General features: G+C 39.2%; 1 protein-coding gene across 7 annotated transcripts in view; it reads left to right on the forward strand.

Moving 5' to 3' along the window:
- Positions 1 to 27,997, forward strand: part of LOC103066749 (sodium channel protein type 5 subunit alpha) — a 287,467-nt gene that overhangs the window by 187,479 nt on the left and 71,991 nt on the right. For all 7 annotated transcript variants that reach the window (XM_088150287.1, XM_088150288.1, XM_088150285.1 and 4 more), the window contains one exon: positions 1,432 to 1,902. In XM_088150287.1, coding sequence (XP_088006413.1) covers positions 1,432 to 1,902 — 471 coding nt within the window. The remainder of the gene's footprint in view (positions 1 to 1,431; positions 1,903 to 27,997) is intronic.

The following is a 27,997-nucleotide window of genomic DNA, read 5'->3' on the forward strand; positions in this document are numbered from 1 at the left end:
TCTGCCTGATTTGAAATTGTATTTTGCAGCTTGCTGTTTGGTTTTGATGAAAGAGTGGGTGTTGCTGAGAAATAGAAGGCTCTTGGAGTTAGAAGGACATGACCTGGGATTTGGGTGGCATGGATATTTGTGGTACGATAAAGTCAAGGTTAATGTGGATTTTAAAAACCATCATGTTAGACGTGCCATATTGAGAATATAGAATAAATACAAACCCAGTTTGTGCCCGAAAACACCTTAGTGGCTCTCAGCACAAGAAGCATTTTATAGGGGAGAAATAAGAGGCAAACACAAATGGCGAATTTATCGTGAGATACCAGAATTTTGTCAAGGGAATGTAAAATAAAATCAAGAGAAGAACTGGTGGCAGAGGGATAGAGTTGTCAATGGTTCTCTTATTTACAGTTATTAGAAAGATTTAAAGTAGACAAAAGAATTTATGGTTTTGAACATTATAAGATTGAATTTGAAATAGAAATGGTTTCAAATGATGAACATGTAACTGCTAAAATGCATAAACTTTTATTGAAATTTGAAATAGAAGAACAAGTATGATAAAGTGGACTACAATTTTTGGTTATAATATACAGATGGAACAATGGGAAAATATGCTGCTGAAAGGATTGAAATTTGCCCTATGTTATAACCTTAAAGAGAATTTTTATAAAATGATGTACCGTTGGTATATGTCGCCAGAGAAATTGTCTAGAATGTATAAAGGCATTTCAAATTTATGTGGGAAATGTGAACAACAAGAAGGGTCATTTTATCATGTTTGGGGGACAATTCTGGATCCAAATACATATACTGACTCAGAGGAGTTTAAAGATTAATATACAATTGAGACTAGAGGTTTTTCTTTTGGGACGGATAGACAAACAGTTGGAAAAAAGACATGGAACTTTGCTTTTGTACATGATAACTGCAGCAAGATTATTGTATGTGTAAAGATGGAAAGATTCGGCACTACCCACAATGGAGAAATGGTTGGTGAAGATGATGCAACTTGCTGAGATAGCTTTTTGTTTCCAGTGGTGAAACAATGGGAATGTGTATGTGAGATGGGCTCCTCATCACTAAAAATATTAAGCAGAGGGTGAACAATAATCTTTTGGAGAAATTTTAACAGAATCCTGCATTGCAGATACTGAATAGAACAGGGAAATTGATTAGATATCCTCCAGGATCTCTTCAAAGTCATTATTATTATTATTATTATTATTATTATTATTATTATTATTACTACTACTACTACTACTACTACTATTACTACTACTATTATTATTATTATTATTATTATTATTATTATTATTATTATTATTATTACTGATGGCCGTGGGCATAACTGTATCCACTGTATTCACCCAAACATAACAACAGAATGGAGGAGAACATTCAAATAATACTTTTTAATATTGTATTGCATTTCAGGTGCTGAACCTGTTTCTTGCCTTATTGTTGAGCTCGTTTAGTGCTGACAATCTTTCTGCACCAGATGAGGATGGGGAGATGAACAATCTGCAGCTTGCCTTTGCACGTATCAACAGGGGGCTTAACTATATCAAGCGTACAATGTGGGATTTCTGCTGCAGTGTCCTTCGACAGCCAAAGGCAACTGCTGAAAAGAAAGCTATAATGAAGCTGGTGGCCCAGAACCCACCTATTGTCCACAACTGTATCAACAACCACACGGCTACTGAGTTTGTCAAAGAAGAGCAGAACCAGAAGGAGAACCACACCAGCAATGACAGAGCTGAAACAAACAAAGTGGAGCAGCAGGTAGCTGATGACCACAACAGTGACTTTATGACCAACCCAAACTTGTCCATTTGTGTCCCTATTGCTGTGGGAGAGTCAGATATTGAAGATGATGAGCAGAGCACATTCACAGAAACAGACCAGGTAAGTTCCTCCTTAAAGCAATCCTTGATGTGGTCAATGCGCTTTTAGGGAAAGTATGAGAAGGAGGTGCATGCTGCAGGATAGCCTTCCCCAAACATAGTTGGAAATTTGGGCCATTGTAGTTCCAACACTGCTGGAGTACAGCAGACTGAGAAAGGCTCTTGCTATATGGATAATATGGAGTAGAGAGATTTTGCAATCTGCTGGGTTTTCTGAGCTGGTGCAGGCAGTGGTGTGGCTCTGGAGAAATAGACTATAGACTAGCGTCTATATAGCGTCTCAGCTTGTGGGCAAACTGTTCCACACTCATTGCCTGTGTGACTGAGTGGCACCCATTCTGCAGACTAATGGCCCTGGAGTGGTGGCAGTATTATAACCATCCAAAATTAAAACCAAAAAGAGAGCCAGTTTGGTCTAGTGGCTAAGGCACCAGGCTAGAAAGCAGGAGACAGTGAGTTCTAGTCCTGTTAGGCATGAAAGCTGGCTGGGTGACTTTGGGCCAGTCCCTCTCTCTCAGCCCAACTCACCTCACAGGGTTTTTGTTGTAGGGAAAATAGGAGGAGGAAGGAGTGTTAGGTATGTTAGCCGCCTTGAGTTCTTTATAAAAATAATAAAGGTGGGGTTAAAAAAAAACCTTTAAAAAAAAACAGCATCATTGATGCTTTAATTGTTCCGTATATTTGTAGGTCTAGGTGCTAAATTGGAATATCCTTCTGTGATAAACTACTCTTTTATGTATTACAGTACCAAGGTTTTCCCTTTATAACAACAGGAATGGTTGCCATGGTGGCCTCCGAGGGCACAACTATGCAACTGGATTAATTTAGCAGTTAGTTAGTTCCTCTCTCCAGGGAATTCTGAGAACTGTAGTTCAGTGTGGAAATTTAGGGTCCTCAAACAGAGAATTCTCAATACCAGGATGAAATTTCTAGGATACTTTGTTGGAACTCATGAAAGTTAAAAAGATATGATTGTCCAGATACAATTTGACAACACAGATTTGTTCTATTGTGGTTGTCTTCAAGGCCTTTCAAGGTAGAAATGGACCTTTATTCACAATTTGATATTGTGTTCTTTTGGGAGGAAACTATGTGAGTTGGATATAGATATTTTGTGAATGGTTTATGTAAGTTGTAAAACACAAGAAAGCTTGTGTGTATGAAATCTGAAATTTGTTTTGATTTGTGTCATTGAGAATTAACTATTGTGAAATACTCATTGAACACTCCTGCAGATGCTGAAATGTTGCTTGGGGATGACATGCAGGTAATAGTTGTAGCTGCTTCAGAAAGGCAAGGGAACAAATGTGTTCCTTATCCTCATGTGCTTTAGATGTCCTGAGAGAAATTGGATAAGGGCTTGCACACCAAAATAGGAGTTTTTACAGCATTCTAATTTACGTATTTCTCTATTTCTCTCTCTCTTTCTTTCTACATCAATGAGATAATTAGACACACATGATACAAGTAAAAAAGTGGGGAAACTATTTTCTTACAGTTAGAATTGTTATGATTTTGGAGAATTCCTAGTGAACCCTTACTTGGAGAAAGAACTGAGAATTCTATTAGTCTGTACCTGATCATTTTGATTAGTCTGAGAATTGTGAAAAATGAGGGCAGAGACCCTCCTAATGGTCTTGAAGCCTAGACAAATGTTCAGTAATACTATCCCTAGAATCTTCATTATTGCCAACCCTTTGTATCAGGTCTTAAAAGCAGGAGACAATTTTGGAACACTGCAGTAGCTAAACAAATCTGTAAGCTTTGCTTAGTTACTTCTACTGTACTTCCATTTGAGTTTTTTCTTTCTTCCCCTGTCTGACCAGCCACAGAGGGTTTGCAGACACATATAGTAATGCCATGCTTACACTTTTCCTGATACCTCTGAATGTGTCACTCTGCAGCGAAGCACACAATCTCTAATCTCATCAAATATTTCTATTTCCATACCTAATTCCCTCATCCTGATCCCAGTCTTCCAAGTTTGCTTTCAAACTGCTTATTTGCCTTATACTGTCATTAGCCCCAAACCCCACACTAGAGTGTATGCCTGGCCTTTAAATTTCTGTGAAGAAATTGCTGCTGACTTTACAACTGAGAGTATGAAAGGAAGTAACCACAGGACTAGTAGAATGCAGGTAAAAAAAAGTCTTCTTATAGTTTTCTTGGCAAAAATAAGTGTGATTTGCAGTTGCCTTCTTCTGGGATGTTTTCTCCAATTTAGCCTACAACCTGTCTAACCATTGGTTTATGAAGATTGCTGCTAATCAAAGTATTGGCTTCTGTGTAATCCACAAGAATTTCCTGGCAGATGTGTCTAGTGTGAAGAGGTCTACAATATTTTTTAAAATAATTCTCACTGGAAAGGGAGCTTATGTCGATATTAAAAAGATAGGAGGCTTAAAAAGATAATGTGTATATTAACAATAACAAATGTTTCTCAGTAGTTGAGTTTTGGAGCTTGTTCCATAAACACTCTTCTTTGAGTGAGGGGGTTGTTCCTTTACCTCTTAAGGAGGCCTTGGTTTGCTCCCTTCTTAAGAAGCCATTGCTGGACCCTATCATACTGGACAGTACGTAACCTCCCATTTTGGGGAAGGTGATTGAGAAGGTGTTTGCATAGCAGTTTCAGAGGACCTTGGATGAAGCGGATTATCTGGATCTTTTTCAGTCAGGATTCAGACCAGGGTATGGGATGGAAATGGCATTGGTCACGCTTTTGGATGATCTCTGGCGTGGGCAGGATGGAGGTTATGCATCCATCCTTGCCCTACTTGATCTCCCAGCAACTTTCAATACCATCAACCATGGTATCCTTCTGGATTGACTCCAAGGATTAGGGGTAGGCAGCAGGGTGTTGTGCTGGTTCACCTCCTTTCTCCAGGGTCAATTCCAGTCGGTGGTGATTGGGGAGGAGAGATCCCGCCCTTGGCTCCTACTGTGTTGGGTGCTGCAGGGATCCATGCTCTCTCCCCTTCTATGTAACATCTACATGAGGCCGCTGGGTGAGCTCATCCATCGCCATGGGATGAGTATCATCAGTATGGTGATACCCAATTATTCATCTCTGCCGCTGGTGAACTAAATGATGCTGTCAATGTCTTATCCCGGAGTCTGGAGGCTGTGAGGGTCTGGATGGGGAACAACAGTCTTCAACTGAACCCTGGTAAGATGGAGTGGCTCTGAGTTTTGGGGCCTGCTGGTTCTAGGACTATGCCATCTTTGGTGCTGGATGGGATAGCACTGCCCCAGACAGACCTGGTACACAATCTGGGGGTCCTTCTGGACTCATGACTCCTGCTCAAAGAGCAGGTGGCAGTCATAGCTAGAGGGCTTTTGCACAACTCTGTGTTATGTGCCGGTTGTGCCCATTCCTAGATCGAGGGGTTCTACTCATGGTCACTCATGCCCTAGCCACCTCCAGGTTGGACTACTCTAATTTGTTCTACATGGGGCTGCCCTTGAAGAGTATCTGGAAGCTTCAGCTGGTGCAGAATGCAGTGATGCAGGCAGTTATGTGTGTTTCTAGTAGAACACAAATTACACCTCTGCTCCGCAAGCTGCATTGGTTACCAGTCTGTGTCTGGGTCCAGTTCAAGGTGCTGCTTTAAAGCTCTACATGGCACGGGACTGGGTTATTTGAGGGGCCACCTCTCCCCAGTTACATCTGCCCATCCCACTAGATCCAGCAGAGGGGGCATGCTGCAGGTCCTGTCAGCTTGGGAGCTGCATTTGGCGGCAGGTCTTTTCTGCTGTGGCACCCACATTGTGGAATATCCTCCCCACTGATGTGAGGCTGGCTTCATCACTTCCATCCTTTTGTAGGTTCCTCAAAACCTGAATGTGCCATCAGGCCTGGGGACTCCAGGGCTGGTGAATTATTGAGGTGGCTATACTATTATTAACATCTCTTTGCCTAATATTTCTTCTCTTTTAGCTTGTTTTTACAATTTTTAATGTTTTTAAAATATTATTAATAATAATTATTATTTGGTATTTATTGTTTAATTGTTTTTAGCCTTTTTAGCCTACTTTGTACACCACCCAAAGTAACTGTTTGTGAGATGGGCGGCTATATAAATTTAATAAATAAATAAATGGGATCTCAGGATGAACTGAAAGCTGTTCTGAAACTACATATAGTTACAGATTGTGCTGTAAGTATAATTGCCTGCTAGGCATTCATCCACATGGGAGGATTAAAAAAATGTCAGGATGGTGGCTGTGACTGTTTGATCAAAGCCCTGCCCCTTTTTTACATGCAGAAATAGTTGTGGCCGCCACCTTGACTTTTTGACCCTCACTTTAAGATGCCACCACAAGCAGGGGTAGTTATCCATTGTGGATTCCATTCTTAAAACTACTTGTTAGTTTTCTAAGATATTCTCCTGCCCTAGCCAGTCAGAAAGTTTCCAACATAGATGACTCGCATATGATTTACAAATTGTAAATTAGGTCTATAGTTTGCAGGATTGTCCCTGTGTCCTTCTTTTCAAGATGGGGACAATATTTGCCTCACTTGAGTTTAGGTCCATCCTCAGCCATAGAGGATCACTGGAGGACTTTGGGCCAGTTGCTCTCTCTCAGCCACTTCTGTCAGCAACCTACCTCACAAGGTTATTGTTATGAGGAAAAAACAGAGAAGGGAGTGCACCGAATAACACCTGGAGAAAAGTCAGGTTGTAAACCTAAGACGACATCATCATCATCATCTCCCCAGGGATTTTACATGCCTCACTCTTTTTCATTACTTTTTTAAAAATTACCACTGAGAATGCTATTAGCAAATGTTGTTTATAATACAGAAAGAAAGGAAGAAGTGGGAATCCCAAACTGAATGTACCTGTATTTTTCTGTTGTGTGCTTGGCATTTTCCCCCAATCTCACAGATGTGTTGTTTCATCTTACTTGGATCTTCTCCTTGGCCTCCCTTACTTTATGTAAAAAAAAAAAAATGACTGTAAACATAATTAATGTTAAACTGCTAATAAGCCCTTCTGATGATGAATTATTGTCCTCTTTGAAATATCCACCACTGTTGCTTTTCTGACAGGATCATTACAAGCCTTGCAAGAGATCTTACAAAGGAATATCCAATGTTTTTGGAAATTCTGGTTTTATCTGTTGTTTTTCAACTGATGTTACTGCTTGGACAGAATTTATGAAATTGGTCTAGGAACTGACTCGCATGTTGACTATCAAGAATACTTTTTAAATAAATGTCTTATTTAATTGCTCTTTGCTTTGTAGTTGATTCTAGGTGAATTTGAAGATCTTTGGGGAGAGCTCTTTTTTTTGAGTCATGACTGGCCTTAAGTCGTTGCACTTGATTGTTGGCTAACACAATATAGTCTGTACATTAACTAAGACTCTTTTCCTAATCTTTACCAGTGGATTTTGTTGGTGTTTCTGCATCTGATGCACAAAAGCAATCTAACATCTTGATTGCTCCTGGTGGGGCTACTTTGTTATGTTTTTGTGTGGCTCTATTAGCATATTTACTTCTGTTGATATCTTGGCAGCAAGAGAAGAAGGGCATCGAGCCATTTCACCATAACCACAGGAGCAAAGAGAAGTATTATCCCAATTGATAGCAGAACCGGGTTTGTTTGTTTGTTTATTACTTGTATTTATCTTCTGCTCCATTAGTTTGAAGGTTTTTAGAGTGGCTGACAATAAAATATTCTAAAAACACATAAAGCAAAAGAAACTATAAAAGGAGCAATACCAGCCCTTTCTCAGCTAAAAGGAAAATATAACATAACATAATAAGAAAAGGCTCTGGGTTTAAAAAAAAAAAAAAACTTTGCAAGTCACCAGAAGGGAGAGCTAAGGAAGCACCATGTGAATTTCCCTTGGGAGAGCATACTAAAATGGAATTACCATCCATCTCACTTTGGAAAGCAACAAAAATCACAAAGGGCTTTCCCAAGATGATCCTGATGTCCAGGTAGGTTAGCAGAAGGAAATACTTCACATATCCCAAGCTTAAACTGTTTAGACATTTGCAAGCAAAAACCAAATTCTTGAATTTGAGTCCAAAAAAATCTATTTCAAAACAGGAGCAATATGTTCCAATTGGTTAAGATGTTAAAGGTTGTATTTACTAACTAAAGGCAGCAAGACAGGCACACCTATAATGTGTAATAGTACTCCAGGTGGGATACTATCAGACCATAGATTAATGTAGGCAGGCTGCTTCTATCTACAACAGGATGCAACTAGTAATCCAGCAAGCATTAATGAGTGGGGGTGTAGAACACAGAAGTGACATGGTCCTCTAGAGGTAGGGCAAAATCTCCTAAGACCTCCACGTTATGAACTTGATGATGGATATCCAGTCCCATCCAAAAAGGCTGACCCCTTACTCCCAATGAGTGACATACCATTAATAATTCGGAGTATCAGTTTATTGACCTTCATTCATCCCATTACCAGTTCAGGATATTGGCACCAAATTTCTACAATGTTACTTGAGATGGATGAATTGAAAGTTCATTTCAGTATTTATTGTCTTTTGGGAGAAGCACTTGCAGATGCATTCCATTTGTGGAAGATTTCATCCTCATCAGGGTGACTGTTTCTCTATCTTAGGCTGGCAAAGAGCCCTCTAAGTATTACTAGCCCTCGTGGTCTGTTTGTTCCCACAAACCTGAATTAGGTTGCAGTTCTTTACATGCTTACTTAAGAGGAAACCATACTGAATTCAGTTGAACTTATTTCTGAGAAGACATATATAAAATGGCACTTCTGGTCATTTTGGCCATACTGCTAGCTTAGAAGTGGGAAGAGGAAGCAACTACCATAAAATTTACAAAAGCTTTGTAGAGTGACTACCTTTTCAACACAGTTATTCATCTGTTCATTCATTCATTCATTCATTCATTCATTCATTCATTCATTCATTCATTCAACTAGAACTCACAGCATTAACAACAAATGCATAATATTAAAACATCCACGGTAGGAAAAAAAAACATCCACAATAAAATCAATAGGAAAATATCATCAAAATCAGTAATTAACAACCCTTAAAAACTAAGCCTCAGATTCACAACAGCATGTAATCTTTGCTGGGATCTGCTCAGTCAACAAATGCTCTTTGGAAGAGCTCTGTCTTTTGTCTCTTCCATTGAAATTGGGGGGGGGGGTGCGTGGGAATTTGACCTCAGCCATGAGGCTGTTCCAAAAAGCAGGCATTGCCATTGTAAAGCTACAGTCCTGAGCCTCAGCCTCCCTTTTCATGGAAGTGATTGCTTTGCAAATCTCTTCTGTCTGGAGATCTAGCTAACCTGGAGATGTGTTACGTTTTGGGAATCCTGCAACCATGTGACAACTGAATAAGAGAAAATGACAGGGAACAAAAAGCCACAAGAAACACATTTAATGCAAAGGCCTCCTGCTTAGAATCTAGAAGAAGTATCAGCTCTTGGAAATGATATTGGCTGAACTGGAGACAGTTCTTGGGAGGATTTTAACTGGTAGTCCAGAGCCAAGAATTACTGTGGGGGTAAGAATTAGGAAGCCACTCCAGGAGAATCGAAACTGAACAGGATACCTTAGAGCTATTCCTGAAATGAGACTCAGTAGCTAATCCAAAGGAGGATGGCCAGTAGAGAAGTTTTACTACTCTTTTCAACATAGGTAGATACTCCAAACTATATCCCTAGTTATTAGATACTCCAAACTATAGCTCCAGTTGTTCACATCAATATGCAGTTCTACATAGAAATATTAATTCTACATTGTAACCCAGGCAGATTTGTGAAAGGATCCATCCACCAAGTTGGTAATGTATTTATTTATTTTCAGGGCTTGTAGAATGCTCCAATCCACCAATTTGATGTAGTGCTTTTGAGCACCAGGCATCCTTTGGAACATTAGGATCCTTGTTGTATCTTTTTTCCCCCCCAGGTTTGGATGCTTTTAATTAAAAAAAGAATTCAGTGGGAAGCAAAACACCAATCTTCAGTTTTGTTATTTCCAAGAATACACCTGTCTTCTTATAGAGGGCTAGTATATAACAGTTGAAGCATTGGAGTAAATGGGGAGACCCAACTTCTAGTCTGCCTTTAGCCATGGAAGCTCCCTGGATGACTTTGGGCCAGTCCCTCTCCCTCAGAGCAGGAGCCAGCCTGATGAAGTGATGGAGGTGTAGGAGCAGGGAGGCCCAGGTTCACATCCACCCTCAGTCACAGAAGCTCACAGAGTGATTTTAAAGTCAGTCTCTCTCTCTCTCTCTCTCTCTCTTAGCCCTCCCTATCTCTGGTTTGTTGTTGGGAGGAAAATAGGAGAAGGGACCACTTTGTAGGGTAAATCTAGTGAAAAAATAAAACTGCTAAAAATATAGAGCCCAGTGCTTTGTTTGTAAGCACTCCTAAAAATATAGAGCCCAGCGGATTGTTTGGAAGTATACCTGATGCTCAAAACCACTACATCAGATTGGTGGATTGGTGCATCTTACAGACCCTGAAAATAAATAAATACATTACCAACTTGGTGGATGGATTCTTTCACTTATATTTCTGTAAAAAAGTATTTTTTAAAAAATGGATGCTTGGATAACCAGTATTATTTTAGAATTAGAAAGCTTTCCAGGACAACTCACCAATTTGCCCTCTGCTAATGGATATTTTATATGACTAACTACACCCAGCATGAGAGGCACTATCATTGGACAAGGCTCCCCCCACCCATTTTGTGAGAATGCCCACAATATGCCTTCAGTATTCCAGATACACAAGCCCAAAGAGGTTAGCTACCTCACAAAATTAGGAAATATATTATAAGGAATGCTGAAAGGCCAAAAATAAGAAATGCTTTTAAAATAAAGACACCCACTTGTTTATCCTTCATAATTTGGCCACCTCACTACAGCTCTCTGTTGCTTTCATCTCCAAGTAGAATTTGTTGCTGTTCACCAGAGAAATGAGGTGAACTCAGTAGATTGTCCCATGTTTCTTAATGACTATTCTCATTGGACATCCATCACAAGGAAACACAGCATTCTGGACCCCTTTCCCTGGGGAACCCCATGATGAGGTTTGCTACTGGTGTAAATTAGAATACGTGAAATAAATTCAGGTACAGATAATGCAAATACCAGAAAAGAGGCACATTTTCTACAAGCACAAAAATTCACTTTATAATAACATTGCTTGCCAATATGATTAACCTGTTATACTGGGAGAGCTAAGAATCTTGTTTTGACATGTGTAATGTAGATCCAATCCCAAAGCTGATTTAAGAGAGCTGAACACTCAGAGAAGACTCAGGGCCTTGCCTAATTCAGTTTTGTCAAGAGCCCTTGATATGACTACAAAAGAGTGTTGTGTCTAGGAGATGCTTGCCTTGGGGCTTCCTACCAAGTCAGGGTCTCTGTATGGGTGGCACAACAGAACCATTGCAAATGTTAGTCTTGACTGGCAGATGAAGCAGCCGATGAGTTATCCATATGGAAAGAAATGCCTGAGATCTGCAAGCAGTTATAATTGGATTATTGATAGATCTGAATGCATTATTACTTCAAGAATGTTAGCCTAAGGTTCCTAGCCAAACATTATTCCCATAATATTCATAGCGAACTCACAGAATGCCAGTTCACACAATTATTCCACCATGATAGAATGTGGTTAGTAGGTACATCAGAGTTACTTAGGCTGAGCTGAAATGGGAAAGCACTTTTTCATGAGTACTGTATGTCTACTGCCATGACATTTCTGTTGTCCATTTCAGTGATTTGAGAGCAGAGAATACTTTACACAGGGCGAAAACCAAGGATCTAGCATAGCTCCCTATCACAAACCTACTGAAAATAAAGATGACATCCTGGCACCACTCTGCATTGCTTTATGATAAGGTCATGTGCTTAATCAAATTTGGCTGTGATGAGCTACAAGCCAATTTAGAGTGAAGACAAAACTTTTCATCTTCTGAATTGGCTTAATGAAGTTGGAATATAGTTAAACTTTGTCAGGCTGCATAACGTAACACTGTTTATTACCCAGTTCCTAACTGGCTGGGATCACTCCAGGAAGCAAGACATTTGGGAAGAATGGGAAAATAATAACATACAGGTAGAAATGTCCATGAAATATGCAAAAAAAAAAAAAAAAAAAGCACACACAAGTAGGGTACATTACATTTTTAATTTCTCCAGTCATCCTTGCTTTAAAGTTTTTGTTCAGTGTGCAGTTCCATTTTACCCCATCTTTTAATAACATTTGCAATAGGCAATGCCTGGATAAACTCAGTAATAAAATAATTCAAATTTTGTACTAAGAAACTTCATTTGGTTGTCAGTGTTATTATGCAAGTTGTGCTCCTTTACATAACTTCTCTCACCTTTATTCCACAACAGTATTTGAGGCACCTATGGCTTCCCTTCTTTCTCACCTCCAACCCATAAATCTTATTAAGTCATCCTTTTGTAATTTCAGCATCCAAAAGGATTAGAAACTTCCTTATTGACAATGAAATTCTGCAATTTAGCTAATGAAAAGTGAGGGTCTTGAACAGAACTCTGCACCCAATCTCTGTTGTTTGCATTCTGGCAGTTCTGTGGATCCACCAAGCCTTACACCTAATGTAAGTGGACCTGGCCAGAGTTGGGAGCGGTGGGCTAATAGCTTTTCTTTGTGTTGTATGGTTATATAAAGTTTGTGAAATTAGCAGCCAAGGTTATTTTTTTCCCCCTCAAGTGCTTGTCCAACCAAAGCCCCGTTCTGGTGAAGAGCATCAGACAGTGTTTTTAAGAAAAAAGCCGGGAAGCCAGCTGGGTGACTTTGGGTCAATCATTCTCTCTCAGCCTAACTCACCTCAGAGTTGTTGTAGGGAAAATAGGAGGAAGAAGATGTATTAGATATGTTCGCCACATTGAGTTATTTATAAAAATAATAAAGGTGGGATAAAAAAAAAATTGAGTCTGAAAGAAACCCTTTGGATTTGAAAAAAGCCAGTCCTATTATGCTGTGCAACACAGCAGTCTCAAGGTTCATATGGTGAGATAACATTCTGTTGAAAGGTGTGGCATTCCAGGGAGAAGAATTTGAATTTCTGTGAGTATTTCTATTATCCTAGCTGAATTCTGGGCTGTAGCCACCTGACTGGACAAAATTTCGCTTGAGCTTTACAATAAAGCAGCACACGTTAAATATCCTATGCATATAAGGGACTCAGGCAAAGGAAAGAGTGGACTGGAGAAGGAAAGGGTGCTTACCAGTTGGCTGTAAAAAGAACCTCTGGCTTTTCCATTACCGGTAGTCCTCGTTTAGTGACTGCCTTGTTTAGCGATCATTCACAGTTATGACAGTTATGAAAAAGTGACTTTGTGACCAGGCCTCGCATTTACAATCTTCACAGATCTGCAAAGCAAAGGAAAGCTGAAGTAAGATCATAAACACAGTTGTGGTTTCACTTAGCGACTGCTTTGCTTAACAATGGAGTTGCTGGTCCCAAGTGTGGTCACTAAATGAGGACTACCTGTAAATGTTTTGTCCACTTCTAAAATTAAAGCTAAGAAGGTCTTTTTTCCCCCCAGTGATTGGTTTAATTATTTTCTTGAAAATTGCTAGGAGAACAAAGCTTCATGAATATATGACTTCATGCTCTCCTTTTAGAAGAAGGTCATAGGCACTTGACTTGTATTGTAAAGGATATGAGATGGGTTGCTCATATCTCCACATAGGGCTAAAAGAGTCTGCCCTCCAAAATGGTGCAGAATGCAGTAAACCAACTCTTTCACTCAGTATAAGGAGCCTCCTGTGCAATGCTTAACTGGGCCCTTAATTATCTTTGTGGTACAGCAGGAATTTCAACTCCTGGTTTAGTGCACAGTTGCAAGCAAATAATTAATAATCTTGGATTCAAAAATATGTGCAGCAGTGTGCTAAATTGGAAACTAGATTTATGGGGGCGGGGATGCATAGAGAGCTTCCAAAAGATAGATAAAATGAAAAAAGGGGTTGTATAGATTAACTATAAGAGAAAATTTCAGATTGAACTTGACTTCTAGGGACAGCATCCATGCAGTATTTTTGGCGGTGTTCTAGAAGTGGCTTACCATTGGCTTTTTCTGAGATGCTTTTTCAACTTCCGGGTCCAGGAAACAGCCCTGGAATTTCCAGGCAGCCCCCACTGAAGTATAGATCAAAGCTGACTCTGCTTAGCTTTTGAAATCAGCTGAGGTCTGCTAGGTGCTGTCACCTGCTGAAGCAAAATCAATAATGGACTGTTCTAGATGTTCTTGAGAAGTTTTCTTTCTACATGAGTCCACCAGGTCCATAAAATTTCTGTAATCTGTAGAAGATTACATAAAAAATTATGTAATCTTTCACATAATTATACAAGAGGAGAGCCTCATTTAATACTGTGATGATTTCTGAATGATTATGCATAGTATTGCACTACTCCAAACAGGAAATTGTATCCAGTTCGCAGGATCTTTTTTTGGCTATGGAACTGTACAACACAGCCTTTTGTTGTTCTACATTTTTCCAATGTCTCCTTTCCTAGACTGGTAAATTCATTGCTTTCACAAGACTTTTGGGATTTAATTAAAATTCTGTTGTTTATATTGTTTTATTATGGCAGACTAACATATGAGAATGAAATAATTTGCAGATTTTTCACACATACATGCATACAAACACACACATACACACATGTACTTTGTACTATGACTGTTTTTAGTTGTCTTTAAAAATATAATAAGCTTGTCTCTATATGATTCTACATTGCTCATATTTATTGGGAAGTACAGTGGTACCTCGGGATACGAACTTAATCCGTTCTGTGACTCTGGTTGCAACTCGAGTTGGTCTCAAGTCGAGGTAAAGTTTCCCATAGGGTTCAATGTAAATCCGGTTAATCCGTTCCGCCCTCCGCCCGAATTTGGTCACAACCCGAGGCAATTTCCTCTTCAGAGCCTGACTCCTGCCAAGCCTGCTCTGCATTTTCTTTGGAGCCATGCTAACACGCACACCAAAAACCTTCACAAAACACCGCAAAACACACCACGAGCCTCACCGAACATCTCCTTGCTACCGCGACCTCGCCCACAGGAAGCCGCGACTGCGTGACAGCAGGGAAAATGGCCGGGGATCCGGTTCGTAAGTAGAGGCAAGTTCATAACCCGAGGTAAAATTTTCCTGCCGAAGCTGGTCGTAACCCGAAATGTTCGTTAGTAGAGGCGTTCGTATCCCGAGGTACCACTGTATAGAGTAAGGTTCTCCTGAACTAATACAGTTTGCTCACTCATATTTGAAAGTTGCTTTTATATATTTATGATGAGCTGACTAATTGGGTCAACTGAACAGGAGTGAGCTGCCATCTGCTGTGAGGGAAATACTGGCATTTCTTTAGCAGATAAATTTAACTTCTGATAAATGTGCATGTGGACAGATCTTGCGGTTTTTATTTATATTTTAAGCCTTGTTCTTCCATATCTGCTTTGGGCTAATGCAATTTTATGTACTAGAGAAAAACAGATATGTAAGAGGCTTCTTTAAATCAAGTCAGACCCTGAGTCCACCTAATTTAAAACTATCTTCCACCCTGACAGCTGCTTTTCAAGATTTCAAATCACAGTCTTCTTGCACTTTATCTGGAGATGGAAAAAAATGCAATCTGGGAAATTCTGCATGCACAGCACATCCCCTGCTACTGAGCTTCAGCCCTTCTCTCAAGAAAAGGGTTTATCAAAGCACCCACCAGACCTGCATTCTAGGCTGGAATGATGGCCTAGAGCATTAAGATGGTAATCTGACTAGGAAACTTTTATGGAAGGTGCCATAAAATTGCCATAGGAAGGATATAAATGTAAACTTTGTTGTGGCGATCTAGAGCAAAATTTGCACCTTTTGACCCTCTGCATCTTACAGAGATGCATTACAACCATATGGCATCTCTGTAGCACACAAACCAACAAAATCACTCCAAAACATCCCAAGTAAACCAAAAGACCCAGTTGCCCAATGTTCAGAGCATAGCATTATAAAACATCCTTACACTTGGTCATTTGTTTGTTTGATTGTTTGTTTTTAAGATTTATAAGGCTGCTCAGCTCAAACAATGTGACTGTGGCCAGTATACAGCATAAAAAACAAACAATAACCAGAAATAACAACATAGCAAAAGAACTGACAAAAAAGCTTGGACACCTCACAGAGAACACTGAATATTTTGTCAACTCCTCACTACAGTGCCTCCAGAAAATCAAAGATGTGCACATAGATGAAGATGAAATTATGATCTCATTTGATGTCACAGCACTCTTCATGTCCATAAACCCAGAACTAGCGAAAGAATCCATATCAGCTGTACTACACAACACACCTGATTTAACCAAATACACCCAGATCGAAATACCCAGAATCATGGACCTCATCAACCTCTGCCTCACCACCTATTTTCAATTCGATGGACAAATATACCAACAAATCAGAGGCACACCCATGGGATCACCACTGTCAGGACTCATAGCAGAGATTGTAATGCAACACCTAGAAGCTATAGCACTTCAACACATACAGCCTAAAATATGGATCCGGTATGTAGATGACACATTTGTTATAATAAAAAAGAAACAACTAGAAAAGACATGAAACCATTAACAACATCTTCAAAGGAATAAAATTCACCAGAGAAGAAGAAAACAACAACACACTACCCTTCCCGGATATCCTCATCAGCAGAGGAAACAACGGGAAATTAGAAACCCAAGTTTATCGGAAGACAACTCACACCAATCAAGTACTCCACTACCAAAGCAACCACCTGACCTCCCACAAGAGGAGCTATGTAAGAACATTATTCAAGTGAGCACAAACACATTGCAGCAACCCAGAACAGCAGAAAAAGGAAAAAGACCACCTATACAACATCTTCCAACAAAATGGATACCCACGTAATTTTATCAAAAACTGCCTGACCACTCAACCTACTACAACACAACCCACACAAGCCATGAAAAGGATCACACTGCCATACATCAGAAACGTCTCAGAAACCACCAACAGATTATTACAACCATATGGCATCTCTGTAGCACACAAACCAACAAAAGCACTCCAAAACATCCTAAGTAAACCAAAAGACCCGGTTGCCCAAGAAGAAAAAACAGGAGTCATCTACAACATACAGTGCAAGGACTGTAACAAACACTATGTAGGACAAACAGGCAGAAGACTAGCAGAACACATCCATGAGCACCAACTAGCAGTCAGAATGAAAATTCCTTAATTGCACAACACATGGACAGACTCAACCACAGTTTTAAATGAGAAACTCAGCATTTTAGACCAAGCCAAATCCAAACATGCAAGAGAATTCTTGGAAGCTTGGTAGTCTGACAAGGCAGCAATTAACAGACACATAGAGATAAACAGCATCTACATACTATTCAAAAGAGACAAAAGACCAGAAGATCGCCTCACCAGCATTCAATCACCAGCAATCATCTCCAGCAATCATCACCCAAATAAGCAAAGGTCACCACCAGGCACACAATCAAGCAGTCAACATACGCTAATCAATGAACTACCAGAAAAGCAAAACAGAACCCCCACCCCCACCAGCACTGGCAAAGCAGGCCACAGCAGATAAATAGAGAGCAAACCTCATCCCATTTTAGCACTGAAGATGTTACCCAGCCGGGTAATGAAACGTTTGCAAGAAAAGAACCAAGCTCAGAGAACCGCAAGGACTCCACAATAACCAGAAAGAAAAAAACCTGCCATAATATCAAGCATATAGAATATATAAATATAAAAGATAAAAGATATCTGATCATCTCTAGTTTCTGGGAATGGGTCCTACCCTCCCAACTTTTCTTTGTCTTTTTTCTTGATTATATGTGTGCACTTTCAAAGTTCTAAGCTGTATCAACCCACTATTTATATTTTTAAGAAGTCCCTGTGGACCCCATTTGGTGACTAGAGGCATTTGTGGAAATAAAAACAATTCTGGAAATTGTCTGTGTGCTTTGTACTAGGCCAATTTTGCATTTATTATTTTTTCCCTTAGTACCCCCCCCTCCAATTTTTTTAAAAATCAAGGAAGACAAATTGCTGTCAGCTATCAAAAGATGAGTCCTTTGGTATGTTGATGATACTTCTGCATCACATTGATGTACCACATTGGCCAGTGCTGTGATTGAGTGATTAATAAGTGCCATCAAGTTGGTGTTGACTCTTAGCAACCCCGTGGATAGATGCTCTTCAGAATTATCTGTCTTCAACTTAGCCTTTTAGGGTTTTCAGTGGCACATTAATTGATGTTGTAACCAAATTTATCCTCCTTCCCTTAGCTGTCTCTTCCTCGTTTTGCTTCAACTTTTCCAAACATTATGGACTTCTCAAGGAAATTGGGTCTCCACATGATGTGTCTAAAATATGATAGTTAGAGCAGGCCATTAATCCTTAGTTGTCATGGAGAAAATCTATTTATGTGGTCACTAAGAGTTGACACTGACTTGATGGTGCATAATCAATCCTTTGAGTGAAAATTCTGACTTGATTTGTTCTGTGATCCATTTGTTTGTTTTCCTAGCTTGCATGGTATTTTTAGGTCTTCTCCAGCACCAAAGTTCAAATGTGTCACTTACTTAGGTATACCCTGCTGTATCTGAAACAATAATACTGTTATCAGGTTGGCCACCCTGTGATCTAAAAGCTCTCTACCTATTTTCATTCAGCTTCAGAGAAACTAAAAGCATTTTAGTCTTTAAGATCTTATACAGAAAGATTTCTGCAGGCTTTTTCAGGATCGTTATACTAATGCCCATGGTTTGTAAAGCTCTAGAAGGCAAAAGTCTCAAAACAAATGACATAAAAAGGCATGGAATGAAAAGGAGTGATAACAGACATTGCTCATTTGATGATACGCATTTGGATAAATGGCCAGACTGCAGTCTATATGTGAGTTGCAGTCTATTGCAGACACTCCATTTCTTTTCCAGAAGAAAATCCTGCTCAGAAATGAGTATTTCACATGATTTCTGCCCTTAGAAGAAAGTAGGCTGCTTTTCAGAAATAATGTCCATGTGTGTGATTTTAACTGTTTGAAGTTGCAAAATAACACAGAATAAAATTTGTCTTTTAAATCTGGCAATCTTTTCTTCATCTTAACCCTTCAGATTCATGGGGCATTTTCCACATCAGTTCATCAGCCAATAGAATCCTTGAATGTTTGACTTAGGAAGTAATGCTTGCATAAATAACGTCTTGATATTCTTCACCTTACCTATAGGCTAAAAATTTAAAAATTTTATTCATTTTTTCTGGTGATTTTCTGTGCTCATATTGGTGTGCGCAGCAATTATTTTGCTACAGCCTCCTCCTCCCTTTCCCCCTTTTCTCCTCTTCCTAAGCAGTAACTTCACTTCCCCTAATAGCAGGGTTGGCCCTACTCATATAATTCTGTTTGGTTTCATTATCATTCTGTAAGCTCAGTATGCACCCAGAAATTTCCTGCTGCAATTCCTATTGAGGAAGACTAATTGTACATGGGTGTTTGTTCTTTTCAGTAAAGGTTATCTGCTTCTGGAAGCTTGTCTACTCTTCTCCTTCAAGGCAAAGACAAAAACTGAACAGTTGATCAGGATACAGCTTGAAAAAAATGCTGACTAAATGCCACTTCTGCTTGTTTGCAATCTTGGTAAAATTAGTCTCTACAGCTTCTAGATGACACTTGCCCATATCTTCTGTGGCAGAGCATTGATCTCAGTTGGCTTTGAAACATCTTACATGAAACCAAGCCCTCCCTCTGGAATATAAATATTACAAGGGTTAATATTTACAAAACATTCTGGAGAGTAATTGAAAGGGAGACCTATTCAAAACTGACAGACTTGCTAATGGAGTTTGAGGAGCCATTGGCTTGGTTCTGGAATACCTTTTAGTTTTATTTTTTTCATATAATTTTTATTAAGAATTTTGATTACAATAGTAAAAACTAATACGAACTAAACTTAGAAGAGAAGAGAGAAAAAGTGCAGGAAAAAAGAAAAAGCAGGAAAAAAAGTCTTATTTTAACCTGGATCAAATAAACCAACTTTATATTCCTTCCTTTTACTTTTAACAGTCTTAATCTTTACTTCAATCAAAGATTGTCATAAGATTTGATTTCTCTTCAATTCTTTATCCCATCCCACAGATTTCTTCAAGGCTTTAACAAGCCTCTTTTGTAGATCCAATAACAATACATTTTCTAGGTCATTCTCTTGGTTTATCATTTGTATTCCCCTTTAATTTTTAAAACTTCAGCCAATTACTTTTGAATATCCAGTAAAGTGTCCTTTTCTAAATCGTTCTCTTGGCCTGTCATTTGTAGTTCTTCTTTCAGTACTTTCTGTCTTGTCAGATAAAATTTCTCCACATCTGTCATTCCTTCATTAACATCTTTTGAACATAGTCTATCCATAGAAGCAAACATCATTACTGACAGTATTGATATTGTAGTTACTAATTTCTGGCTCCATTCTTCAAAGGAGAATATTCTTTTAATATTTCCAATGTTATACTGCTTTGTGACATTTTGTAAGTCCCAGTATTAACTGACATCAAGAACAGGCTTGTATTTTTTTTTTCCTTCTGCTTAGAATCTTTAGTCCCCTCTAGTGTCCAGTTTCTAAAATTATAAAATATCTTTGTTATGGTTTACAGTAGCCAGGATAGCCAAAATAAGTCTGTTTCCCATGAGAAGCTATTTATTTTTTATAGTTAATTCCAAAATCTTAGAGTAAAAGTCAATATTCCAAATTTATCTGGGCCCTTAATCCATTTATAACTTTCTTAAATCAAAATCTTATTTAGCTTTTTGCTCTTTATTTCAAACTCTTTAAGTTCTTAAGCTTACAATTAATTTTTCTTTTGTTCAGAGTTGAAGATAAACTCACCCCATGACTTTTCAAATTTGTCATTCCAAAGGTCTGTAATAGCATTAGGATAATTAATAGACAATTTCCAAAAGTGATTAGAAAGTGTGGCTTGCGAACCTAATGTCCTTTAAAAGGCTCCACCACGGTTGCAAATAAGATGGCTGATCCCTTCATCTCCCGGTGCTCAAACCCATGGAAAACCGCTGTCCTGTGGTCTCCTTGTGAGGAGCAGCTGTCCAGAGCATATATAGACAATCTCCTGTCCTTTCCTTATCTGGAGAGATTCTGAGGAACTGATCTACTCATCAGTTCCTTGGTCTTTGCTGTGGTAATTGGCTCCACTTTTGTGGAAATGTTTTTAGTTTGCCATACCTCTCCTGGAAGTCTGAATATCTTTTAGTTTTATATATGGTTTTGACATAAGAATAATTTGGATAAAAGCTCTGCACCAGTCTTCTGCAAGTACACTTTCATGTGAAAACTCTCTCTTCCTTTCCCTGGTAGGGGATTGAGATTCATCTTAATGGTGATCCTTAAAGCAGTATAACTGCCAAACAGTCCCAGTTTTAATGCCTATCATTTCCATTGCTCTGGCAGGGGCATGATGGTTCAGAGCCTCCTTAATCATGACCAAAAAAAAAACCTTGAAAAAGCCTTAATTGATTGGAAAGCATCTCCTGTGGCTATTATCAGTCAGTGCCTGGAAGTGCCAGGCACTCCCAGCAAACATTAGAAAGCGAACTCCAACCTTTCAGAGATGGTATTTGTCAATGGAACCCATTATATTGCAGTCCCCAATTCTTCATATCGCACTGTGAAGAGAGCCCAATTACCAAGAGGAAAATAAAGTGCACACTGATTAAAACATTGTTGATGAGCAATTTTAGCTGAAGGTAGTAGCTTGGACATGCACAGTGAAGACTTAGGAAGTACTTTTGTGCCTTTTGAATTCATAATGGGAGAAATTAGCATTGCCAAAGCTGCCCTCTGCCAAGTTCTCCCACTTAAGACTAATTTTTTAAAAAACAGACCCCTTAGAGGAATGATGTGCTGTATGTTTTATGGCTCAACAATAGAAATTATGTTGGGCAGAAAGGTTTGTATGAATACAGAGATTAGAAATGCACTGAGTGTTCATCTGGAATCATTTATCTGTTTTAAGAGATTTAGGGGATGATTGCATTGTGCAAACTCCCCACTTTTAATTGAAGGAAGTTGAAGTCCCTGCTGTCATTCTCCTCTTGCTCTTTATTGCCAGTTTTTATTGCCCTTTACATTGTCCTTCCTCAAGTGAACCTAGCCAATCAGGGTTCACATGAAAGATACAGTAGGGCCATATCACAAATCAGAATTAGGTTGTGACAGTTTCACACAGAACAAAGCTTATTGTTGTTGGTATAATGGTTGTGAGTATTAAATCAATATATAACCTGCCTCAATTGCCAAAACAACTCTAGGCAACATACAATATGTTAAAAACTTTAAAGTGAGGCATGAGAAAACAAACCAATAACAAACCAGTATTAAACTCTCATACTGGGGCAAGAACATGCCATAAATACCAAGATAATAATATCTCAAGATCAACGTGGGACCATAAATCACCTTGCTCCGAGGCCTGCTGAAAAATAGCTATGTTTTTATAGCTTTCCTAAGCGATTACAGGATTGGACTTCACAGGTGGGAATGCTATTCCAAAGGGAGAGGGGAGCCACAAAAAAGGCATATCTCTAAGACCCACAAGATAACATAACTTCAATGGGACTTGGAACATACCAGCCCTACTAGATCTAATAGAATGGGCAGACTTAACTGAAGAAGGACTGTCTGATCTTTTCTCTGTTAATTTCCATGTTTTGCTTGCAACGTTGAATTAAGCATTCTCTGAAATGCAGCATGGCAAGATTAATTAGGAACATCAGCAGCTGTTTTATTCCAAATCAGACTACTGGAATTGTGACAAGGATGGTTATGGGCATAGGAGTCTTTCCCAGCCCTACCTGCTGGTTTAATGTGGCTCTTTCTGCATGCTGTGCTCTTCAGCTGAACAATGGGCCTTTCATTTGAAAATATTTGTTCAAACTAAAACAATTCTTGATTTATGTGAATGCAGCTTCAGATATTAACAGAACCCTTATCTGCTTGCATGCACAAATGCCTTCACTGCGGGTTGTTGAGCTGCTCTTTCGTAAGGAATATTAGGGGTGCAGTTTGAAAGCTTTTTGGTGTCTATTCATTCCATTAACTGGAAATAGTGTGGCAACTGTGTGCCCAGAAATAATAAACCTCAATGTTATGGTTCTCTAATCAGTGAACTTCAGATGGAATGGACAATGTCAGAATGAATGAATGAATGAATTTAATGAATTTATATTTCTGACCATCTCACAAAAAGTGACTCTGGGCAGCTTACAAGCAGAACAACAAATTAAAACAACAAAAATAAAAAACATAAAAGAATAAAACATTTATATAGAGAGGGTAAAATATAAATGCATCTATAACCGCTGTCAAAAAGATCGGAAGCCTCTTCTTTATAATCTTTTCTATTTCGTTTTCTATTTTATTTCTTATTCACTATTCTTAATTTTTTTTGTTCTTTTCTAATATTTGTATTGCTTTTATCTTGTTAAAAATTTCTTCCATAAGAATTATGTTAAAAAATAATAAGAATAAAAACATAAAAACATAAAAGAACCCCAAGATAGTGGGAGAACAACCATCATTTAGCCTCATACAACCACTGAATTCAGACGACTTTGTCAAAAACAAAGTCCATTGTTTGGTGAATCAATGCAGGCCCATAACTGTATATTTTACATAATTTATATAAAATGTATATATATTACATACATTGCATTTAAATTATATAAAATTAAGTACACTATGTCACCTTTATATATGTTATGTACATTCATATTTAATGGTCATTAAATAATTAAATAACACTCCTTCCTCCCATTTGGTCTGTAAAATCAAAGATTTATTGTACTTGCAGTTTCATAAAGTCAGGGAGTGGGGGAGAAGATGTTCTTTGAAATGCATCTGATGTTGGTGTCACTCCACCTGATTACTGGTAACCTGTCAAACAAAATCAAGTATGGGTCATCAGTGTGTCTGCATCATTTGGTTAGGCAGCACCTGAGGAATCTTAGTCTAACCTTGAAAAATGTTGGGTTATGTGTTGATAGTAGGGCAACGTGGAAATTAGATGGTGCTTGAATAGTGACAGGTCATTTTATACCAATATTAAGATCTGTCAAAGGGGCTCTCCGCTGCTTCCCAACACTAGAAGTAATATAATATGTGGAGCCATGAGAGACAGCTTTCTCAGCTAGGTCATCCTAATTATTTAATGCTTTCTACCCAGAGGCCAGGTTAACATGCTGGTTTCATTTCAGCCCCAAGCAAAGACCTGTCTGTTTCCCCAAAAGGGGTTTTGTGATGATAGTTGACTTTTTGCATGCAGTTTTGTTTTCTTACGGATTTTATCCTCTCTTTCACATTTTTTTTTTTAATCTGCGCTCAGTCGTTACCGACTCTGCAGTGACTGCTTGGACAAGTCCTTGCAGTTTTCAAGGCAAGGTGTTTCGGAAGTGGTTTGCCAGAGCCTCCTTCCTAGAGCAGAGCCCAGCTGGTGAGCACAGGAGGTGGAGTTTCCGTTGCTTTGCGCCCTTTTCGGGCGAGGGCGGTTCCGCACTTACCGGCAACTGCTCCTGACTCCTTTTGCAAGGCGCTGCCAGCATTTTTCCTCCCACCGGAGTGAGAGTACCCATTTATCTACTCACATGAGTTTTCGAACTGTTGGGTTGACAGGAACTGGGGAGGAAACAGGAGCTCACCCTATTAACGCGAAGGCTGGACTCGAACCGCTGAAGCGTCGACCATTTCTGGCCGGCAACTTTCAGTGTCATTAAGCCGCTGCGCCACCACATCCCCCTATCTCTTTCACATAGTATGAGTTAAAATACTTTAATAAGGAATAAAATGAGTCATCTACCATATAATTATATGAAGTCGCAATCCATTTTCAAAAGCCATCATATATGCAAGGGGACCAGGAAGAATATAAACTCAGTGGAAAGACCTTGCCTTGCCTATGTCCCTCTCACTGCTTTCTGTGCAAGAAGGACCATTGCCTTCTTTTGGTTTGCCAGCCAGATAAAGGAAGCTTAGCTTGCTGCTTGGTGTAGATTATAATCTAATTGTGAACTGAATGCATTTAGATTAAGAAAGTGACTGGTGGGTGAATCTGTAATCCATCCTACCTCCAGTCCTTTAATGAATGTTGGAAGAGGGCAGCAATCATTGGCTAGCATTGTGCTAAGCTGTAATGGAGTTGGCTTGGTTTGGGAGTAGCAAGCTTGTGAATTCAACCTTGCCGTTTTCAAACCATTATTCCTGGCTTAATGTGGTGTCTGAACCCTTTATAATTTTATAACTGATTAAACAAACAATATCTTACTGATATGCATGAACCCAGTCAGTATTATGTATGTGGGAATTGGTCCTGATTAAGAGAACAATACTGAATTGTGAACTGTCTTATATCATATAGGTAGTCTTTGATTTACGACCACAATTGGGACTGGAACTTCTGTCGCTAAGTGATGTGGTTAAGTGAGTCGTGCCCAATTTTATGACTTTTTGCTGCAGTTGTTAAGTGAATCACAGTCGTTAAGCAAATCACACGGTGGTTAAGTGAATCTAGCTTCCTCCATTGACTTTGCTTGTTGGAAGCCCCCTGGGAAGGTCATAAATGGTGATCACATGACCCCAGGACACTGCAACTATAGTAAATACATGCTGGTTGCCAAGCACCTGAATTTTGATCACGTGATCGTGGGGATGCTGCGACAGCCATAAGTGTGAGGACCGGTCATAAGTCACTTTTTTCTGAGCTGTTGTAACTTCGAACAGTCATTAAATGAATGGTCGTAAGTCGAGGACTACCTGTATTTCTGGAAGGAAGTAGAATGGTCCCTTAAATAGATAAATGTTAAATATTAACTGAAGTGTCATACTCTGGGTTGTTGCTGAAATAATAAACCTGTATCTTGGCTCCACCACTTCAGAACTGGATGCTATCCTTTAGTAAACCTGTATCTTGGCTCCTCCACCTCATCTAACTGGATGCTATCTTTTATATAATTAAAAAAAACAGTTCCCTGAATATGAAGAAATGTTGAAGAGTGTTCTCGGCTACAAACCATATCCCTGAGATATTAGCTTTCTATTTGCAAGGATGGTGCTGCTCAATTGCAGCTTGGCTATTGAAGGAAAAAGTAGGTCATAGTGGCATAATTTAAGCTGCAGTCATGTATCTGCTAATTTGAAAGGAAAATCCACTGAACTCAATAGGACTTTCTTCTAAATAGACATATATAGAATTGTTCATTTAAGTTCCTGTATCTGAAAGCACTGGACAAATAGCTACTCACCTCCAACCCCATCCTCTTTGTTTATCTGCCTAATTATTGTCTCACATCATGATTTGTATTTTATAAATTAAGGAAAACATTGATTCAATAAATATTGTTATAATGAATACTGCCTTGGCAACACAGTGCTTGACATCAAACACTTACAGGCAGATTACATAAGCCTCCCACAGTGGGATTCTGTATTATCAATAACTGCTATTGTGCCACAAAAATAAGTAATTGTTTGGCAGTCAAAGGAAAGTAATTTTAACACACGCACACAGACAGATTTCCTTGGTTTTAGCTCTCTCCTCAACTGTCACACTCACCATGGTGAGCTAATTCTCATGAACTGAGGGATGTTACCAAAATCAGAAAATAAGAGTATCCTGCCCTATTCCTGAATGATTTTTTAATATTCATATTCAAAAAGAATTCTTCACACAGTGTGCTAATGCAGAGGTGGACAAGGTTCTTCCTGTTCCCCCTTTTTGGACTTCCAGAGCATTAAGATCATGCCACTGAAATCACTAAAGTGGTGGTTTCCTTCATCTTCTGATGAAACACAGAAAAATAAGGTGCGGATATGCAAAGAGGCATCCCTTTGCATTCATGTCAGCGCGATTAAGACCTCACCCCTTCATTTCAAATGGGGGAAATACTAATTTATTTATTAGATATCTATCCTGCCTTTTTACAGGAGGGCAAGGCGTGACACTCCTTCCTCCTATTTTTTCTCCACAACAACCCTGTGAGGTAGGTTGGACCAAGGGAGAAGGCTTGGCCCTAAGTTGTCCAATGAGATTCTGTGGTTGATGGTGGACTAGAACCTGGGTCCCTCCACTCCTAGTCCAACACCTTCACTACTACACTGCCTGCTCCCCAATGCATTTCAGTTAATTGCAGTCAGTTTCCCTTTTCCAAACTCCATGCTATGCTGACGGCAGAGCCAGGACTTTTTGTTTCAATCCCTTTCTCTGTGTTAGGATTTCTCCTTATTTTATTTTTTTCCACATCCCTATGTGGGCATTCAAACATACAGTCCACATACATATTACCACCTGCCGTTATTCAATCCAAGAGCAAGAGATTTCATTTCACGTGTTTGACTATTTTGAGCTGATTGATGAGGCCCAAGATCAGGACAGTGGCTGATTTTCTTGCCCTGTTACACCTGGTTAGAGACTTGGGGTGGGGGTGGGGGTTATTCCCTGTGAATTTAAGAATTGTGCCTGGTAGAGTCCTTTTGGCATCTTTTTCACATCTTTCTGAACTTTATGTATTATGATTCTGTTTGGTTTCCACCAAACTATTCAGCTACCCCCTTCCCAAGAAAAAAAGCCAATTAAACTGTAGAATTTCTGGGCTTTTTAATTTTTAATATGAATATACATCCTTTTTGACATAGCAAAGGGTAGAAGATTTGGAGTGAGCTCTCTGTGGGGTTGCCACATGTCCCGCTTCACAGAAGAGAGGCTTCTTGTTTGGAGACACTCTGTCTTTGAAAGCCTGTGAGGCTAAAACCTGGTTTTAAAATAAAGAACTATTAGAAAGGACAGCAGAGATTCTTTGAAGGTGTCCGTCCACAGTTGTTTGCATAGCAGTCAGAAGATTAAACATCTGAGTCTTCTTAATAAGTATTAGATGTACAGTGGTACCTCGGTTCACGAACTTAATTCGTTCCACGACTCTGGTCGCGACCCAAATCAAATTTTCTCATAAGGTTCAATGAAAATATGGTTAATCCATTCTGACCCCTCCGAATTTGGTTTCGACCCGATTTTGGTTGCGTCCCG

This window comes from Python bivittatus, unplaced genomic scaffold (assembly GCF_059951505.1).
Source record: "Python bivittatus isolate LINGU-HERP-01145 unplaced genomic scaffold, Pbiv_v1 ctg000610_np1212, whole genome shotgun sequence".
NCBI classification, from domain to species: domain Eukaryota; kingdom Metazoa; phylum Chordata; class Lepidosauria; order Squamata; family Pythonidae; genus Python; species Python bivittatus.